General features: G+C 38.5%; 1 protein-coding gene across 2 annotated transcripts in view; it reads left to right on the plus strand.

Annotated features, from left to right (window-relative positions):
- The window catches only part of CFAP54 (cilia and flagella associated protein 54), a 302,139-nt gene that overhangs the window by 153,563 nt on the left and 130,322 nt on the right, over window positions 1–18,254 (plus strand). For both annotated transcript variants that reach the window (XM_072724628.1, XM_026013023.2), the window contains exons 39-44: window positions 2,032–2,140; window positions 9,750–9,902; window positions 12,073–12,267; window positions 14,111–14,198; window positions 14,507–14,713; window positions 16,893–16,959. In XM_072724628.1, the coding sequence (XP_072580729.1) occupies window positions 2,032–2,140; window positions 9,750–9,902; window positions 12,073–12,267; window positions 14,111–14,198; window positions 14,507–14,713; window positions 16,893–16,959 (819 nt within the window). The remainder of the gene's footprint in view (window positions 1–2,031; window positions 2,141–9,749; window positions 9,903–12,072; window positions 12,268–14,110; window positions 14,199–14,506; window positions 14,714–16,892; window positions 16,960–18,254) is intronic.

Below are 18,254 nucleotides of genomic sequence, written 5' to 3' on the forward strand. Positions count from 1 at the left end.
TCAGACAAATCTGTTCTGACAAGTCTTCCCCACTTCAACTGATGACAATACTGTTCTCCAGATTGCTCAGGCCAGACACCTTGGAGACATCCCAGACTCCTCTTGTGCTTTCATTACTCCACTTCAAATTGGTTATCAAAGCTTCTACCTTCAAAATGTATTCAGGGGCAGCCCCGGTGGCACAGTGGTTTAGTGCTGCCTGCAGCCAGGGGTGTGATCCTGGAGACCCGAGATCGAGTCCCACATCGGGCTCCCAGTGTGGAGCCTGCTTCTCCCTCTGCCTCCCTCTCTCTCTCTTTCTGTGTCCCAATAAATAAATAAAAATCTTTAAAAAAAATGTATTCGGAACCCATCCACTTAACACTACCTCCACCACATCTACTCTGATCCAAGCCCCTTTTATATTTGCTGAGATTCATGCAGTGACTTCCTAATTAGTCTTCTTGCTTCCAATCTCCCTGAATCCCTGCCTCTAGCCTATAATCTGTTCCTTATACAGCAGGTAGGATGACCCTTGAAAACCCTAAGTCAGATCATGTCATTCCTCCTCTTTAAAGCCTACAGCAGCTTCCCACCTGCTTCAGAGATAAAGTGAACATCTTTATCAAGGCCTTAGTGCACCACACATTCCCCGTGATCTCCGGTGACTCATCTCCTGTTAATGCCCTGCAGGTTTCAGCTGCTCTGTTCTTTAAGATGTTCCTGCCTTGGGATCCTCCATTTGCTGCTCCCCTGCTTGGGACGCTCCTCCCCACCAAATATCCACGCTGATTTTTCCTCACTTTTTTCTAGTCTTTGCTAAATGTCACTTTGTGTGTGAGGACTGGTCTCACTAGCCTACATAAAATTATGTACCTGTTTGCTCCATTTCTCTCTACAGCACTTATAGCTCTTCAGTATACTCTCTAATGTACTTCTCTATTTTGTTCATTGTATTTCTACTTTCTCTAGAATAAGTTCCATAAGAATAGGAACTTTACTTTGTTCACTATATTATCCTTGAGCTTGGAGTAGTGACTGACACATAATAGGTGTTCAATTAAGATTTATTTAATGAAACTGGGAGATGGGAAGGACTAGGTCAATTAGGGCCTTGTTAGGCCATAGGAAGGAAGGAATTTGCAGTTTATTAGATTGCTTACATCTAATTGTGCAAGTACCTACAAGGGACAATAAAGAAGCAGCATCTACATCAGACATAGATTCAGAGAGGTTGTATTTTGAGAAATAGGTTAGTTCAAGGAGTAGGAATGGAGAGACAAAAGAGGTTCTTAGACTTTTTTTTTTTTTTTTTTTTTTTGGGAGAGAGAGAGAGAGAGCAGGTGCGCCTGTGAGCAGAGGAGGGGCAGAGGGAGAGGGAGAGAGAATCTCATGTAGGTTCCATGCTCAGCACAGAGCCTGATGTGGGGCTTGATCTCAGAACCCTGAGATCATGCCCAAGCTGAAATCAAGAGTCTGTTGCCTAACTGACTGAGCCACCCAGGTGTCCTGGTTCTTGGGCCTTTTAAAAGAATTTCCTTTTGTCTAAAATTTTTCTGATTTCAGATATTTACAATTTTAGGACCTAAGTGTCTGTTAGAAAATAAAGTTTTAAAATACTACAGAGGAAGTTAGTTTTGACAAACTTCACCAGGGAAGTTTAAATTGCATTCATTATGAGTAGGGTAGAAAAATCAGCCACTGGAAAAGAAGCCTATATTTTAGATATGTTTCAGCTTGCATAATGGAAGATATATTTAGACTAGTGGATTTACAGAATATCAGAAAATCATATTCTAATTGCTCTACATAATTTGCCTAATGCTCTTCCAGCTGTGCTGAACAAAAGAAATATAAAAAGTTATGTGGCTCCTTTTTTCCCTGAAACTTATCATGATCAAGTGTTATTCTGCTAGCTTTTATTTGTAGCGTCCTTTTGTATTTCTTTTTTTTTTTTTGACAAGTGAAAATAAGATAAACATTTTAAGTAAACCAAATTTTCAGGCATAAATACCTTATTAAGTAATATTTGTTTTCCTTTTCCTTTTTAAGATAACCTGCCGAAATTTCATTGGGAAGCAGCTCAAGATTAATCCTTCAACCAGTGAAGTGACAGATACAGAAAACTGCACAGACTTCCTGAAAAAGTTGATCTATTCAGGTTGGAACCATTTTAGCATGCAGCTTTTTTAAAGGAAGGTTTGCCGTTGTGTTCTGCATGTCAGCTCTTCCATAATTAAAATGTTTGCAAAATCTCTTTTGCAGGCTTATTGGACTGAAACTAATCCATTTGATATTTATCATCTTATTTTATTATAAATGTTGCATAAGGGGAATTAAAACACATGTGCTTATTAGTTTAATCTGTAAATTAGAGAAAGAAAAGGAGAAAGGAAAATTATTTGAAAAATAAGCATGGAATAGACTATCTTGTACATTTCTCCCTGTTTTTATCTCACTTGGGAAGTCTTCAAATTGATCTGTTGCTATTCTTTTTGGAGCTCTGTCTTGACTCCCATAAAAACTTCCATTCCTGGGGCACCTGGGTGGCTCAGTGGTTGAGCGTCTGCCTTCGGGGCAGGTCGTGACCCTCAGGTCCTGAGATTGAGTGCTGCATCAGGCTCCCTGCAGGGAGTCTGCATCTCCCTAGGCCTATGTCTCTGCTTTTCTTTTTCTGTCTCTCATGAATAAATAAATAAAATCTTCAAAAAAAAATCCAAACAAACAAACTCCCATTTCCATAATCAGTGTAGATTGTTCTCCTATTGGCTCTATCATGATTGAGTTGTAGGTCTTTTCACCAGAGCACAGGAGAAGATGAGGGAATGTCATGACTCCTTTGCTTTTAGCCAAGAAGCCCTGTTGGAGACTTTTGGCAGTGCAGTTTGTGGGAATGAAGCAATAGAATCAAATGGAAATGGAAATAATGCTTTCTCTTAGTTGCACTTGCCATGTGCCTCTGTTTCTGGCATAGGGAAGGAATGCAAATTTTTCCTTAGGATTCTTTCATTTATCTCTTGATTTTATGTATGTATGTGTGTAATCATTTATTCATTTATTGAGACAGGCGGCCACTCAGTCATTTGGCAAACATTTATGGAGTGTCTACTGAGTGTTAAGTGCTGTACTGGATACTGAGACCACAAAGACACTAAAGATTTAGTGAGACTAAAGATTTGTTATCCTAGAATTTACAACCCATTGAAAGAGACTGGTAAGTAAACCAGAGATGATAGTATAGAATAAGACCTGTCATGTTAGGACTACCCCTGCTGCTTCCACTGTAAGTAGTGGTAGTTAACAGCATTGCTGCTGAGAAGACTGTGCAATTTGGTGGAGCTCATTAAAAAGGAAAAGACAAAGCTGAGGTTAGAAAGATTGGCAGGTGGGCCTTAGAAGGTGGGATATAGAAATGCAAATTTATCTGGAGGGCTAAAAAGAGTTAGATACAAGGATTTAAAGAAGGAAAGTGAAATGATCATATTTGCGCTCTGGAAAGAACCTTATGCAGCCGTGTTGGGAACCAACTGAAAGCATAGCTCATGGAAGCAGAAGGGTGGCTCCTCCTAGCTTATGCATTAAAGATGTGATAAGGCTCTGGACTTAGGTGAGGATAACATGGGAGGAGACAGACATGAGAGAAAGCCTGAAGAAGTCCAGAGGATTGTGTTTTATACTGCTTAGACAAGGATGGGAGGAGTCCAGGTTGCCTTCGTTCCTGACTTGGGTGGCCAGATGGATGTGATGTCTTCACTCTACAGGAAAACTGAAGGGAGGAGCAGATCAGAGAAAGTTACTTTGGAATTAGTGAGTTTGAGGTGCCAGGGTTCTACTCTTACTGAGTAGAACTATTCAGTATATGGCTAGATAGACCAGTCAGGCATTCAGCAGAGATTTACATTTTCATCATCAGTACATTGGTGGTGGTTGAAATCAGGGGTTTTCTTGCATGAGGTCGCTCGGGAGAGTTATATGGAGTATAGACCTGAGGACAGGCTCACTTTGGAAGCTGTATCATTCAAAATGGGCAATGCTATACAGTAGTAATAAACAATCTCCAAATCTCATTGCTTCCACACAAGGGAAAGTCTGGTTTTTTGCTCACGCTACTGTGTTTGATGAGGTTGAATATTGAGCTGCTGCTCATCATAGGTTGATGGAACCTCCATCTTGACACAAGCTTCCATGATTGTTTCCAAGGTAGAAAGGAGAACATGAATTTACCCTCTAGAGGGACCATATTGAGAGGTGAGGGCAGAAGGGAAGGGGAGAATGGACCCAAACACAGGAATTTTATAGGGCAGAAGTTGAAGGTATTCTCATTGGGTACTAAAGATTTTCTTAATAAAGCAAGGGTTTAAGAGCCTAGCCAAGGTTGCTAAAGTAGGAGATTTCAGAAGGAATGTGAAAGAGTGGCCTGGCCCCTGAGGGAAATAGAGGGAAGATAGAAGGGCTTCAGAGCAGTGGTAGAGGCTCCATTTGAGGGAGTTGGTGACCATGAGCTTGTGAATTCTCCATTAATGATAAATTATCCTCTTATTCATTAAACAGTGGAGTTCTAATAAGAGTGTGATTCATCCTGGTTATGTTCTTCTTTTCTTGATCATATCTGTCAAACCTCTGGAGATCTCTCGATTTGGGATCTCTAGCTCAGAATGTAATTTATATTATCCCTTCCATCCTAAAAATGATGGGCAACAAATGTGAGAAAACGTCACAAATGCTTATTATCAAAAATGCTGACTAGCACCTAAGGGATAAGAAAAACATGCCTAGCAAAATCCTAGACCTGTGTGACCACTGGTCTTATAGATAGTGGATGCAACATGTCAGAAAAGCACTTCGGCGGGTTGTTGTTAAAGCAACATTTGGAAAGGCAAGATGGTTGGTGGTGGGACAGAAAGGAAGGTAGGTAGGGTCAGGCTACCATGATTATTTGGGTTGATTCTCATGGTGGTGGAGTTATAGTCAGTTTGAGCAATGACTATAGCAGGAATATTTGAATGGATAAAATCTAAAAAATATTGTAATGGCAGTAATAATGAATTGGGCCAGGCCCTATATTTAGCACATTATAACCATTAGCTTTTTAAATTTTTACAATTTTAGGAGGTAGAATTATTATGCTTACATTACAGATGAGAAAATTAAATGTTACTAGTAAGTAATAAAACCATGATTCAAACTCTAGTCTGTCTGATTGATTGGCCTGCATGTGCTCCACTAAACTACCTGACCCATTCACCATTTGTCCTCTTGCAGGTTAGTCTTTCCTTTAAACTGATAGCAATCAGAAAAATTTTGCTATACATCAGTGGTCATGGGAGACAGATACTTTATTCTGACTTACTGTGATAGTATGGTAGTTTTTAGATATCCTGCATTCTAATTATAAGTTTTAAGCCAGTATCATTAAAATCTTGGCATCTGATTTACAGCTCTTTATTAGACTCTAGGACCTCTGTGACTAGGAGCATCTTTTGGCCCATGCTTTTGGGTTTATTTGGCAAACTTTTAGGATGGTGAATTTTTTTCAGTGTACTGAACTCAGATCATTAACATGTTTATAAGCATGATGGGTCTTATGTGTATTATCATGACATGTTTACAATACTTTTGAAAGACAAAGTGAACTCTTGCTGGTTTAGAACCAGATTGCTTCTTTAGAACATCATAGATTTTCTTTTGGCATAACAGCATTGGGCGGTAATGCTTGATACATTTAATTCTTCAGAACAGATATTGTAATGCTCCAGTGCCTATGAACACTTGATGTTCTCATTATTTAACAACATTCTATTCTCCCTCTAACTATTTAATAATGCATATGTATTTTGGTATAGTCTCTGTAGGATGTGGAGAAGTGAGAATACCTCACTTTACAGATTATTTTTTGTATGGATGAGTAACTTGCCTGCTTGATAAGCTTCACAGGGGAGAGAACTATGAATATGTCTTTTATTGTAGCTACTTTTGCATTCTGTCTAGAATCTGTGTCTCGAGTTTTGACCTTATCAGTATTTAAGTTATCTCTGATAGGGTTCTTCAGTCTTCCAGTATATTGGAATTTTCAAATTTTCAACCTTTGGCAGGTGTGTTTTCTTACTGAATCTCATGGGCTTTTGGATTGATGTGACCAATTGTGTAGATAGCAGCAGTTTCAGAGAGGAGCCTCCTCTTGAGACAGAGAAGTAAGGACAGGCCTCTGCCTCGTGTGATAGTCACAAAATCACTGGCAGAACCCTAGTTGGATTACAAGAAAAAAAGGTTTTCTAGAGTTTGAAAAAAGGAAAGAACAAAAACAACAAAAAAACAACAAAGTGAAATACAGTTTATGAAAAAAAACGAGGAGGAATAATTTATAAGGGGATATTTGATACAAAGTAGCAGATTGTATTCAGACCTCACATTTTAAAGACTACAAACATCTGTCCCTCCTATCCTTCTGATTACCCCCAAATACAAGCATGCCTTTGTGAATTTTTATTCCAGAGTGAAATCTCCATGAGAGCAAGGTGTGTATCTGTTTTGTTATCTCTTCAGTGTCTAGCATAGCACCTAATGCTGTTAAGTGCTTAATATATATATATTTTAAAAATACATGACTAACAGCCAAAATGTTATATCTATTGGATGTTTACTCCCTGATAGGCACTATGCCTGACACTTCACACACAGGTTAAAACAATAACCCTTGGAGATAAATATTATCATCCCAATTTTAGCAGAGATTGGAAAGTTAGGGACTAGAGAAGGTAACCGATTATCTTTAAAATATTGATATGTGAGGGGCTCCAGCTTCTGCCTTTTCCTTTGCTTTCTTTGCTTCTTTCCCGGATCTCACTATTTAAGGAGAAAAAGATAAAAATCCAAGCTCATGAATTCTTGTAGGAAAAACAAAAACAGAGTAGAACCCATATCATCTCTAGGGCATTATGCATAAGGGTAGTGGTGGGAGGAGTCGGAGCATGCCTTGTCTCTTCGTCTGGATCATGCAGGACTGTGCATGGGTAGAGGAGATAAGAGGGGAATTGAGGGAGCAAGATAGTGGACAAGACAATGAAATTGGTAGGGTAGAAGAGAGCCCCTGGGAAGTTAGTAAGAGCTTCTGTCAGCTAAATATTTGATTATCTTAAATGTGTGATAGGCAAGTGTGTCAAGAGTGAGCTTGCCAGGGGGGCAAATGGTTCTCAATGTGGCCATGTATCTGGTTTGACTAGAGCCTCCAGTATTTCTAGACATTTCAGTTTGCTTTGAGGTATATTGAAAGATGTTTTCTCTATGGCCATAGACTGTAACTGTGCCATTAATTCCATCAGGACATCCCTCGGCTCACAAGGACCCCAGGCTTCTTCTCTAATTATCTTTTCTTAGGCTTATTTCTGTCCTATTCTCAAAGGTTTCTGTACTCAAATTAGCAGGCCTCCAATCTAGATCACTTCCAGTTACCCAAGATTTGATGCCCTCTGGCAAACTATTAGGGTAAAAAGCACTGGACTTGAACACTGGTTGTCTTTTGTGTCTTATAAGGGTTTAAAGTGAGTTAATGTGCCCAAGTTCACTTTTCCTCCCTTTTAAAATGTGAGTAATATTCACCTCTTCTACTAGTTGGGAAGGTGCTGTGAGAATTAACTGAGATTAAGATCTATGTAAGTGATTATTAATGATGTTTATCCCAGCCAATTAGCTTTGAAAACTTGTCATTCATTCATTTAACAAATATTTATTGAGCACATACCACTTAATAGGCACTATTATAGGTCTGGGTTGATAGCAGCAGACAAAATGGACCAAAATCCCTGCCCTCGTGGAACTTGCAGTCTAGTGGCAGGAGACAATCAATAAACAAACAACACGTAATATGTCAGAAGATAATGAGTGCAATGGAGAAAAGAGAAATAGGGAAATCAGGATCACTGATTTAAATACAGTGATCAAGGAAGGCCTCCTGAGAAATTAACTGTTAAGCAATAATCTTAGGAATAGGTTAAGTGCCTAAGGTTAAGCAATAACCTAAGGAGCTGAGTGAGTGAGACATGGGAATATCTGAGGGAAGAATGTTCTAGAACAACATGAACCACTGGTGGGGATTTGCAGAAGATCTTTTGGATTGCTTGGATTTTTTTCCCAGTGAGATGGGAAGCAAGATCATTGGCCTAGAAAGGACAGGGAAGAGGTAATTCTTTGCCACATAGCCAATTAACCACTTTTTTTTTTTTGTCTCTTCCAACATTGGAACATTCCCTGCATCCTTCTCTTATTCCCATTTCTATCATCCTAGTTGAGTTCAAATCACAGTATCAGTGTTGTGGCCTCTCAGCCACCACCCTCTTTCTGTTGCAGTCTGCTAGCTCTTCCTAAAATACTGCTTGCTTTGTGTCTACCCTGCTCAAAACCCTTCCTCTTCCTGTGCTTCCTCTTAGAAAGGATGAAGGCAACTTTCTCAGGGGTGGGGGGCTTCAGGTCTCCGGGAAGCCCTCTTTGTTCAGTGGGGGTGGCCATATCATCTTGCTGCACCCCGAGTCACCACCCTGACTCCTGCTTCTATGCCTCTCCTTGTACAAAACTGGTTCTGTGACTTCAGAGAAACTACCAGACTTCTCTATGCCTTATTCTCGTCATCTGTAAAACGAGGATATAACGAACAGTACATACCTTTTATATTGTTTTTAGGATTTGATGAGTTTGTTACAGTAAATTATATAGAATAGTTCCTGGTGTAGTATAAGTACTCATTGAGTGTCAGCTGTTCTTATTCTAAAACTTTTTGCCTCCTTCTTCCCAAGCAAATCTTCCCTATCCTCCAAGACACAGCTAGCATGTCTTCTCTCTTTCTTGAGCATCCTTTCCTCCCTATTGCTGATCTCTCATGTCTCTTGCCCTCATTTTGGCACCAGGAACTCTCTGTTAATGTGAGTTTAATACTCCAGGGTCTGAATGCTTCATCTCTTTAGCTAGACCATACCTCTTGAGGGCAGAGGGGCATGCCTGTTAACCTCTGTACACCCATTCCCTTGCAGGTTGCCATGCTACTCTCAAGTAGGGGGCCATCCACCTGTTCAACTTGTTGAAGAAGGAAATTCCTTTGTGATTTTTTTTCTGTTTTTTTTTTTTTTTTTTTTCTGAATTATCTGAAGCTTGTATTTCTTACTTCTTATGGGACTGTTTCACGGTGTATGGCCGAAAATCTGTAGCCTGGTGCTAGGGACAGTCACTTCCTCTCCAGGGAACCTTGAGGCCACTCGCTGCCAATAACTCTTCTTTCCTGCCATTTCTCAGGACTGTTTTTAGTTCTGCTCCCTTTTATGGCCTCATCTTCCTTTCCTTTGCATCATCCAATATTAGAAACCTGTCTTTCCCTTCTCTTAAGAGAGCACTTATCCATCCAAGCTTCTTTGTTTCCTCCTTTCGTTTCTTTCCCAAGGCACCTCTGCTTTGAAGAGGCTGCTGAAAAGGGGTAGATTATTTCATCTTTTATGATCAGCAAAAGAAAAAGTAGGAGGCTTCATGAGGAAAATTGGCAAGATCTAAAGTTATTTGCATTTCATAGGAATCAAAAGTTTTCGAAATTTTTTTTTCTTTTTTTAAAGAACTTTCAAATATACCACAAAAATTTGATCTGAACGTTGAAACACCTGCTGCAGACCTGGGGGCTTTGAATTTAGCAGCTTTAGTTTGGAACCAAGGAATTCTCTGAATTAGAAAATCTTTTGCTACTAGTTGGCTTACTGCAGCATTTCATCCTCCGGTACTCTTCTTTTTCCTTTCAGAATACAGCCACGCCAAAGAGCTTGTCTGTGTGCCTGTGGACGTGACAGACACTTTGAGATGTTTTAGAGAGACCTTGGAAAAATCCAGATATCATAACAGATCAATCCGACACAGCAGAAAATTGCTTTTGTTATTACTTGCCCAGACACAAGGTAAAATGCTTGCTCTATATCTCTTGCTCTTTATTTATGGGGGGAACACTATTCTGTGGATCTACCATATTCTGCCATAGGTCCCTCCTTTCCCCACCTCCCTGTCCACTCCCTGCTGCCCTTCACTTGCTGCTTCTTGTCTAGTGGATCATGACCTCTCTCACACACTTCATTCCAACCAAGGACTGTCTCACTCATCTGCTTTTGTTTCCTGTGAAGCTAGCATACTCCCTTGAGTAGACACAAAAACAACATTTGTTATTTTTTTGGACTCTGTGCATCTACATTCTTACCCATCTCTTCACAAGTATGTGCTATAGTCTTAAAAATTTTTTTAATGAGTAGATGACTTGATTCACTGAATTAGCTAGAGCCTATTACCAAAGCCCTACTTTATCAGTGTTGAGGAAATAGATGCATTTTAATATAAGCATCAACAAGACTTCTTATTAATACCATAGATTTTGATCTTAGAGATTTCTTTTAGCTTAAAACAAGATATTCACTATCATTGGTTACATCACATTAGTTTGTTTTTTTCCTTCTCAACAGTTATTGATTTGTGAACTCAATCAAAGCAGGTTTTTGAGTTGGTTAAGTGGTAACCCCAGAGAGGAAGAATATACTCAAATTTAGGTGGGGAAAATCCTGTCTTATTTATGTTTGGGTTATTAAAAATTTGTTTAAAATCCTAATATATGTTTGTGATCTTTGCTGTTCAAATTTATTGGAATAATAAAAATAAGCTTAAAGCATAAACTTAAATTAACAGACTTAAAATAATTATAGTTACTAAAAACAGATTTAAATGTAAACTTAAGATGCTAGTATTTAGTGAACCCGTATTTCAGAAATTTGACCAAATCTTGTTTTTACAATCACTGACAAATTTTATGTATGTATGTATGTATGTATGTATGTATACATATATATATATTTATATTTGTTGTTGTTGCTGTCCCTACTCACCCCAAAAAAAGCACTTACTATGGCCTGTGCCCATAGTTTTTGGTTGTATTGTCTATAGGCCCACATTACATTAAATTAGCTTTCTATGTTATGTATAAACTTCTTTCAATTATGGTATATATTAATAATGGTTAAAAAAATAATGGTTAAGGGCATGAACAAAAAAAGCAAATATAATTCCTAAGAGTGGATTACACTGGTTCACCCTGAATCTCACCTGGTATTGAAATATTCTCAGCAATTTATCCCCAGTCCTCAGGCTACAGACTTCAAACTCTACATTAGCTTCTCTTCCTTTGCAGCTTTTGAGTACTTCCCCTAGAATAGTTTTCCTTTTTTTTCTTGTGTGTTCTCTGATCTTATGAAGAGACCAATTCTTTCCCATTTCCCTCCTTAGGTCAGAACTAACTATGTGTTGCTTCTATCCCAGAGGTCTCTGCCCCAGAGGCAGACTAACATTTTACTATTGGAAACCCTTAAAAAAAAGGCAAACCCAAACCATGTTAACGTCCAGCAATTCCCCATGAGAAGCAAAGCATTATTTCAACATTACTTTCCTTCTTTTTTTTTTTTTTTAAAGATTTTATTTATTCAGAGAGAGAGAGAGAGAGGCAGAGTCACAGGCAGAGGGAGAAGCAGGCTCCATACAGGGAGCCCAATGTGGGACTCGATGCCGGGCCCCCAGGATCACACCCCGGGCTGCAGATGGCACTAAACCACTGTGCCACTGGGGCTGCCCTCAACATTATTTTCTGGCACAATAACAGGTATAGAGCCCGTGTACATGTACCTGAGTTCCTCAGAAATCATACTAGATACTAAATTTAAGGAAATAATGTCTGTCAAACTGCAAAGAAATCTCAGCTATGCACAGAATTTTTCCTTTTTTCTTCCTGTCCATTTCTTTTATGTTTCCCCTCCTCATCAGCTTCCCCTCTATCTCCTTTTTAAATTTCTTTTTTGAGTGCCTAGGTGGCTCAGTTGGTTAAATATCAAATTCTTGATTTCAGCTCAGGTCATGATCTCAGGGTCAAGTGATGGAGATGCATCAGATGCATCAGATTCCATGCTGGTCTTGGAGCCTGCTCGAGATTCTCTCTCCTTCTGTCAAGCCACTCCCCTCACTTGCTCTCATGCTCTCTCTCTAAAAAAAAAGTAAGTAAATAAATAAATAAATTTCTTTTTTTTTTCATGAATTTAGGAGATAGAGGAGGAATAAGCAATTCAAAATTTACTACTGGAAAGGTGGAATTTTGCCTGGGGACAGAAGAGATGCATATGCCAACACCCCCCAACCTCTCTCAGGAACACTTCAGAGTTTTTAGTTCAGTGGAGAAAAGTAAACTTCCCTATTCTCAACTGGGACTTGTAATTTCCTCTTATTATAAAACTATTGGTAAGATTCATTTCATTATATATTCATTTTCAGTAGCATCTTCGATATTAATGTTGAGTTTGCATTTGGGCCTGAAATGCCACCTTTAAATGTCAGATGAAAGAGATTGAGCATAAAATCTTGTAGGCAGTGCCAGAACAGTGTTGGGATAAGACTTTCAGTCTCTCCCAGTCTCCACATTCCCAACTTGGGCTGTCAGCATGCTGAGGTTTCCACTCTTCTGCTCATCACCCTTTAAGTGCATCTGTGAAGCAATTGTTGGAAAGTGGTCACTGTTGTGTTCTTTTGCTCTGCCCTAGCTAATCTCACTTTCTTTGTCCTTCTGTTTGATTTGGCTCTTCTACAAATTCAGCAGTATATACTCAACCTGCATTGTAGACCCAACATCCCCCTTTTTTTGTGACAGACATTTAGTAATATCCCCTTTACCCCCTGGAAAAAAATGTATATTTAATATAGTCTCTCTACACATGTTCTTTAAAACAATAGAAATGAAGTCCTAAATATAACATAAAGGATAAATAATATTGTTTTATAATAAAATAATCTATTTGTGGCAGTTAAATGCTCAGGCACTAGAAAGTATAATGATGCAGTTAGAGGCTCATATCCTGTGTGTTGAATCACCATGAGTGTCACAGCTACAAATACAGCCTGAAACAGCTTTATTGTATCGGTGCTGCAAGTACTATCAGCACTGTTAATTTTAGTGACGGTGTTTTTCTAAAATGGCTAATAAATCTAGGTGCAGTACAAAACAAAGCACTATAGTGAATGGTTGCATTTCTGAAAAATTCAGAGAATTTTGAACACATACAAAAATGCCCTATTTATATGTAAAAAATGAAGTTAGAGGTTAGACTTAGGCAATTGTAAACAGGTTTCTCACTGTTTTCTTCACTATAGGGGGAGATTCTGTGTGTTACAGGCCTTCCAGTGTCTCTGGTCTTCACCGACAAAATGCCAGGAGATGTCCTCTTGTGACAACTAACAAAACTTTCCTCAGATTTCTAAAATACCCTGTAGGAGTCAGTACTGTTCTCATTAGAAACCACTGTTAGGTTTTGTTTTGTTTTTGCTATATATCTCTGAATTTATGCACTTATCAGAAAACAAAACAAAATTCAGATGCTATTAAAGGTGTGCTTTTTTAAAAGATTTTATTTATTTATTCATGAGAGACAGAGAGAGAGAGGCAGAGATATAGGCAGAGGGAGAAGCAGGCTCTGTGCAGGGTGCCTGATGTGGGACTCAGTCCTGGGTCTCCAGGATCAGGCCCTGGCTGAAGGAGACACTAAACTGTTGAGCCACCTGGGCTGTCCCCCCCACCCTTTTTTTTTTTTTTTTTGCATTTGGGTAAAGGATTGATACACTGTGATCTTGTCACATTCCTGCTTAAAAACAAGCACTTCAAGTCTTCCTATCTGTTATAGAATAATGTACACATTTCTCCACAAGAAATTCACTATCTCCTTCTATCTCCTTTACACTCCCAAAAAAACCATAGTCCAGCCACCCATGTCATTTCCATATACACCCCACCCTTTCTCTATAGTGTGCTTCTTCTGAATTTCTCTTCTACTCCACCTCCACCTGCCTGACTCTTACTCCACTCTCTCCATGTTTCCTATCTCTTAGATCCAATCACTTTCTCCACCATGTTCAGGTGGAGTATCATTTGTTTTCTTTCTGTATATTATCAGGAAAACTGTGAAGGCAGTATTCACTTGCAATTTGCTTATTGGCACATTTAAGGAATGATGCCATTTAAATATTCCTGAGAATACGAGGAAGATATTTTCTAAGAACTGACATTTGTTCTTTTACTTGGTTAAAAATACAGATGTTCTCCAAGCCAGCCATCAGAGAAGTCTTAAAGTTCAGGCATTACATGAACTTGGAAGCCTTTTCATCTTTGCTGAAAAGAAAAGGTAAATTTTTAGTGGAAGTCAGTAGAACAAGGGAGAACTTTTTTGGGTAGTTTGTTTGAAAATATTTTTAATTATTATGAAAAAAAATATTGTCTTTCGTAAACTTTAGTTCTTTGATAATATTCCATTGCTACATTTTATTCATCAAATGTTACCTGAAACAGTTATAAGCAGCAAATGGTATAGATTCATTCTCTAACATTTTAATTAAAATGCTTCTTTAATGCACTTGCTTTCTCTTTTGGAAGATAGATTCAATGACATAGATCTTGAAAAACATGCTGCTTGATGCTCTGTTTCTCTTTTAGGGCTGCTTTTAAATGTTGGTGTCAAGCTCTTGATGAAATATTCAAATCAGAAGATGTGCTACATACGTGGAAAGAGTTTGGTACCTCGTTCACCAATGCCAGCAGCTATTCACTTCCAGGTTCCAAAGATTATAGTGAGGAATTTCTGTCAAAAGTTGGCATTTGGGGATGTTTGCAAGGAGCGGTCATATCAGCAAAGATAGCACAGTGAGTGTGGCAATGGAGTGAGCTTCCCTTTGTGGGGTGCCCCCCTGTGCCATATAGAGTGCTGTGCCTCAGACACATGGGATTCTTAGCTGTGTCCATATCATACAAAAGTAGACAGTTTACTTATTTGTGATACTTACTATCTATGATCATCTCCTTTCCCTCTTATGGGTTTTTCCTGATGAATCCTTCACTGCCCACCCTTTACTCTATCCTCTGGTTCTCAACCTCAGCAAGTTCAAATCCGTCATCATTTTTAGCTCCCATGGAACTGTTTTGTACCTACTGCTTTATTAGTCTACCCTGGTGCCATCCACCAATTTTACTTTCTCTCTCTCTTTCTCTCTCTCTCTCTCTCACACACTCTCTCTCTCTCTCTCTCACACACACACAATTTTAACTTGGTTTTTCTTTTTTTTTTAAATAATGTACATACTGTCGATTTTTTATTAAAAGAAATATGCTTTGATGTACTAAAAGACAAACAAAAGAGCCCCCAAAACCCCCCACCCCAAACCTATTCCCCAGAGTGTGGACCTTACATGGGCACAGATCTCTGCTTCTTCACCAGTGTATCCTAAGTGTCTGGCATGGAGTTGGCACTTAATAACTACTTGTGGAATGAACAAATGAGTGAGTGAACAGTTGATATGGGATCGGTATGGAGGCAGGCCAGCTTGAGCCTAATTCAAGAGTCTCCTACTAACTCTGGGACCCTTGGCTCGCTACTCATTGTCTCTGAGCCTCAGTGTTCTCATTGGTAAACTGTGGTGGCAAGAATTGCATGACATACTCTATTAGTTTGCTAGGGTTGCCATAACAAAGGACCAGTTTGTGGGGGAATGTATTGTCTCATAGTTCTGGAGGCTCGAATACTTAGATCAGTGTGTTGGCAGGGTTAGTTTCTTTTGAGGCCTTTCCCTGCTTGTAGATGGCTGTCTCCTTGCTGTGTCCTTCTATGGTCTTCCCTGCATGCATGTCTATGTCCTAATCTCTTCTTCTAATAAGGATATATGTCATATTGGACTAAAGCGCACCCTAGTGACCTCATTATAACCTGTTTACTTCTTTAAGGACCTATCTCCAAGTCCAGACACATCCTGAGGTTACTGAAGGTTAGGACTCCAACATATGAATTGAGGCGGGCATAATTTAACTCATAATATATCCTGTATTAGTTTCCTAGTTCTGTAACTAATTACCACAAAATTAGTGGCTTAAAACACACATATTTATTATCTCTCAGTTATTGGGGTCAGAAGTCCTAAAATTAGTGTATTGACAGGGCTGTGCTATCCTCTGAAGGCTCTAGGGAAGAATCGCTTTCCTGGTCTTTTCCAGCTTCTGGAGGCCTCCTGTACTCCCGGCTCATGACTGCATCTTCTGTCTTCAGGATCAACAGTCTGGATTACCTTCCTCTTTCTCTCTCCCATTTCCTCTCTCCCTGACCTCTGCTTCTGTGTTCACCCCTCTTTTTCTGGCTGACTCCCTTACCTTTCTGTCATAAGGACCATTGAGATTACATTGAAACTAACCTTAATTTTAATCACATCTGCCGTCTCTCTCTCTCTCTCTCTCTTTTTTTTTTTTTTTGCCACGTAAAGCAATATATTCATAGGTTTGAGGGATTAGTAGGTCATGGATATCTTTGGCAGGAGGTGGGAAGCATTATTCAGCCTACTACATGTAACCTATAACACGTGACATATGTGAAAGTCTGCCACAGTGTCTTATACCTATTTAGCACTGACAGATATTTTAAAGACTTGAATAATGTGAGAAATTTAAAAAGTATGGAAGGAGTAGAAGGAGTAGAGGTACAGGTTTCTTTCACCTCTCCAGGTACATTTTTAGCTTATCTATAGGGTATGGTGGACAAAGGCATGCATAGTATCATGATCTATAGATAAAATTTAAAAAATTCTATAAATGGAAAAAAAATCTAGAAGGAAATTAGCTAAAATGTTACCAGCAGTCATGTTTGGGTGGTAGGATTATCAGTGATACTTCATTTGTTTATTATGTTTTTTTATGTTCTAGATCTTATATAAGAGTATAGCACTTTTAGAATCACAAAGTCTGTTTTAATTTTGGAAAAGCTGTACTAGCGATGTATTTATATAAAAGTATTATTGGAAAATTGTCCATGAATCCATTTATTTTTGTGATACTTATTTAGATTTACCAAGATCTCGGAGGTTGACAAGAGAACCAACTGTTGCATTTTGTCTGCATTACTCTTTCAGGTAACATTTTATGTATATCTTCTTACAGTAGTGACCATTCAGTTGGGGAAAAAGAAGTGCAGTGGTTTATCATAGTCATAAATCTCACAGGTAGGAAGATAGCACAGACCTTGATGAGAAATCGTGAGTCCACCTTTCCTTCACTGGCTAAACCCCTGTGGTTTTTTCACCTTGAATATTTAGCAGAATCTCTTTCTCCTTCAGACTCTGGAAGGAGTTTTGCAGATAAGGAAACTGAGTCTTTCATCATTAGTAGGACTGTGTTGTTAATGAGATGTGAAGCCAGTTTGTTTGACTCCATATGGTGGCCTCAGGTTACCTCATCTCTAAATAAAGTTTTGCTTGCTTGCACAACGTGAAGTATACCATATAATGAAAGCAAGAAATAAGTTGAAGACTACAGAACTAGACTGTTGGCAGCTTATAGAATTTTGGTTTGACTTCATTGAAGAAAGGAGCTTTTATCTGAAATACAAGACATTTTGAGATACAGGGATGTAGCCGTGGCCTTTGCAATCTACTAAAGGTTCTGTTTACTTTGAAGGGTGGACACTCATGTTCTGTGTATCAGAGGCATCTGATAGCTTATTCAGTCTGGTTAGATAAACTCTCTGGAAAGCCTTTTCTGGATGTAAGGCCAGACTTTTCAGTTTTATTATGTTCTATGCACCTCTTGCCTGTGCTTTAAAAGAGTGGAGGTAGAGGAGGCAAGAGTGTAAAGGGAATGACAATCTGATCCTGACTCCTGATGTTGCATTCTTTACTGTCAGATACTGCTTGCTCTTGAAGATAATGCTGTTTATGTTTTAGAAAAGAAGTAATTTAAAAATTAAATTTTTGCTTACTATGGGAATGTAGTTTTTAGTAATACTACACCTAAAATAAAAGCTGCTGAGGTTTATTTAAATTTTTTTTTTGTGATTTTTAAAGCAGATTTGTAAAATTCAAAATGTAAACAATTGCAGAGTATTTTAGAGTAGGTACCTTAAAACTTTGAGAACAATCTGATTAAAATTCTTTTCAGATATATACATTAAAAAATGTTATAATGCACTTAATTATTTAGGATAACATCAGAAGCGCTCCTAAATGTAAAATTTAATTTTGTGTATCAATCTTGTTTCCCAACATCAAATACAATGTTGGTCATATAAATTACCTAAGAAATATTGGTGAAATTAAACAACTCATCTTTTTACTTAATTCAGTTAAAAATTCAGAATTAACTCTGCTTGATTTAGACTTCTGAAATAATTGATCTCCTCTGCTTATTGTTTGGTATAGTGGAAAGAACA

This window comes from Vulpes vulpes, chromosome 10 (genome assembly GCF_048418805.1).
Source record: "Vulpes vulpes isolate BD-2025 chromosome 10, VulVul3, whole genome shotgun sequence".
NCBI classification, from domain to species: domain Eukaryota; kingdom Metazoa; phylum Chordata; class Mammalia; order Carnivora; family Canidae; genus Vulpes; species Vulpes vulpes.